This window comes from Clinocottus analis, unplaced genomic scaffold (genome assembly GCF_023055335.1).
Source record: "Clinocottus analis isolate CAN_PGR_092001 unplaced genomic scaffold, fCliAna1.0.p SCAF_45, whole genome shotgun sequence".
NCBI classification, from domain to species: Eukaryota; Metazoa; Chordata; class Actinopteri; order Perciformes; family Cottidae; genus Clinocottus; species Clinocottus analis.
The window spans coordinates 103593-106766 of record NW_027176202.1 but is presented as its reverse complement, the minus strand read 5'-3'; the positions used below and the strand labels follow the sequence as shown (position 1 = coordinate 106766).

Genomic DNA, 3174 nt, shown 5'->3' with positions numbered 1-3174 from the left:
AACGACCTGAACGACCTGAACACTCTATACGCCCTGAACGCTCTGAACGCCCTGAACGCCCTGAACACCCTGAACGCTCTGAACGCCCTGAACGCCCTGAACGCTCTAAACTCCCTGAACGCCCTGAACGCCCTGAACGACCTGAACGACCTGAACACTCTATACGCCCTGAACGCCCTGAACACCCTGAACGCCCTGAACGCCCTGAACACTCTATACGCCCTGAACACCCTGAACGACCTGAACGCCCTGAACGACCTGAACGCCCTGAACGACCTGAACGCCCTGAACACTCTATACACCCTGAACGCCCTGAACGACCTGAACGCCCTGAACGCCCTGAACGCCCTGAACACTCTATACGCCCTGAACACCCTGAACGCCCTGAACACTCTATACGCCCTGAACACCCTGAACGACCTGAACGCCCTGAACGCCCTGAACGCTCTGAACGACCTGAACACTCTATACGCCCTGAACACCCTGAACGCTCTGAACGCTCTAAACGCCCTGAACGCCCTGAACGCCCTGAACGCCCTGAACACCCTGAATACCCTGACGACCTGAACACCCTGAACGACCTGAACGCCCTGAACGCTATGAACGACTTGAATGCCCTGAACGCTCTAAACTCCCTGAACGCTATGAACGACCTGAATGCCCTGAACGCCCTGAACGCCCTGAACGCTCTGAACACCCTGAACGCCCTGAACGACCTGAACACCCTGAACGCCCTGAACACCCTGAACGCTCTAAACGCTCTAAACGCCCTGAACGCCCTGAACACCCTGAACGCCCTGAACACTCTATACACCCTGAACACCCTGAACGCCCTGAACGCCCTGAACACCCTGAACGCTCTGAACGCCCTGAACGCCCTGAATGCTCTGAACTCCCTGAAAGCCCTGAACACTCTGAACGACCTGAACGCCCTGAACGACCTGAACGCCCTGAACGCTCTGAACGCCCTGAACGCTCTGAACACCCTGAACACTCTGAACACCCTGAACGGTCTGAACGCTCTGAACACCCTGAACGCTCTGAACACCCTGAACGCCCTGAACTCCCTGAACACTCTATACGCCCTGAACACCCTGAACGACCTGAACGCCCTGAACGACCTGAACGCCCTGAACGACCTGAACGCCCTGAACACTCTATACACCCTGAACGCCCTGAACCCCCTGAACGACCTGAACGCCCTGAACGCCCTGAACGCCCTGAACACTCTATACGCCCTGAACACCCTGAACGCCCTGAACGCCCTGAACACTCTATACGCCCTGAACACCCTGAACGACCTGAACGCCCTGAACGCTCTGAACGCTCTAAACACCCTGAACGCCCTGAACACCCTGAACACCCTGAACGCCCTGAACGCCCTGAACACCCTGACGACCTGAACACCCTGAACGACCTGAACGCCCTGAACGCTCTGAACGCTCTGAACACCCTGAACGCTATGAACGACTTGAATGCCCTGAACGCCCTGAACGCTCTAAACTCCCTGAACGCTATGAACGACCTGAATGCCCTGAACGCCCTGAACGCCCTGAACGCCCTGAACGACCTGAACGCCCTGAACGCCCTGAACGCCCTGAATGCTCTGAACTCCCTGAAAGCCCTGAACACTCTGAACGACCTGAACGCCCTGAACGACCTGAACGCCCTGAACGCTCTGAACGCTCTGAACGACCTGAACGCCCTGAACACCCTGAACACTCTGAACACCCTGAACGCTCTGAACGCCCTGAACGCTCTGAACGCCCTGAACGCCCTGAACACCCTGAACACTCTGAACACCCTGAACGCTCTGAACGCTCTGAACACCCTGAACGCTCTGAACGCCCTGAACGCCCTGAACTCCCTGAACGCCTCCCACACATCACCCTCATTACTCAGAGACTCCCTGAAATAATGAATGCAATCGTTCTTTTTCCAAGTAGAGAATCATCCTTCACACAAGAGGAGGGTTAGGCGCCTCTTTACCGATGACTCTCATTGGCTGTCTGTCCTTATCGACGCCTCTTTACCGATGACTCTCATTGGCTGTCTGTCCTTATCGACGCCTCTTTACCGATGACTCTCATTGGCTGTCTGTCCTTATCTGTCCTTGTTGCATCAAATCCGAGCGTTGCCTCGGTTCCGTCCCCAGCCGACGGTGAATAATGCTCGGGTTTACATCCGAGTCAGGTCCTCTCTGTTAAGTTGAATTAACGGTGGAGATGAACGCCTGGTCTCTCCTGTTTGAAAACAGTCATTTGAGACATTCGGGCAGCAAAGTCTTCCATGAATTATTCAGCCAGAGAGGGCAGAAGTCATATTTATCACCAACCGGGTGAACTAAACGCATCAGAGAGAGGTCTGCACGCCCAGCAGCTCCCAGAAGATGTTTCATACTGAGCAGCGCTGCCAGCTCCAGACTCCTTCACACTGAGAACAGTCAAATAATGAAAACCAGTGAGAAAACACAGTTTATTGAATATATGCATAATCGTACATCGAGGTTACTTTAAGTGCTCCTAAAGTAATAAAAGTCTTGGTCCTTGTTCTAAGTTTGAACTCGAGCCACTTTGGATCAACACGTCTGCAAAATGAAACGTAAATATAATAAAGAAGATAGGAGATGGTCTTCATACATCTTGTTGCATATTGTTTGTGTATTGCCATGTGAAGCCTGGATTGACTGTGTGTTTGCTTTGTGCATTTCTTGGTAACACAGCTGGTCTGCACATCCAGTGAGGCAGATGGAGGCTTTTCTTCAGTATGAACTTCCATCATGATCTCTACTCCTTTCTCTACTTCTTAAATATAACGGTGTGAACATTTGACATACCATGTATGTATTTTCCAACATTTGATTGATTATTTGCATTAGCTGTGTGGGTTTGTGGGTATTTTAAAAGACTCTTATCAAAGTCAGAGGAACAGCCAGAAGCTCCAAACCGTCACGCAGCAACGTGTTTTAATAAATGTTTTAATAATTCTGTTTTCCATCCGTGAACCCGTGAACACCGGATGTGCACATCTTTCATAAACATCCACATGCAGGCATGCAGTTCTTTTCAAATAATAAGTACACTTGAAACTTGCAATGTTCCCCTCCAACCTGGAGAGAGAGAGAGAGAGAGAGAGAGAGAGAGAGAGAGAGAGAGAGAGAGAGAGAGAGAGAGA

At 51.6% G+C, this 3174-nt stretch overlaps 1 protein-coding gene across 1 annotated transcript; it reads left to right on the top strand.

Moving 5' to 3' along the window:
* Positions 1–599: 599 nt before the first annotated feature.
* LOC137801898 (homeobox-like protein HDP1) lies at positions 600–1403 on the top strand. Its single transcript, XM_068599335.1, has one exon. It carries the CDS (start codon positions 600–602, stop codon positions 1401–1403), a length of 804 nt encoding a protein of 267 aa, XP_068455436.1.
* Positions 1404–3174: the final 1771 nt, after the last annotated feature.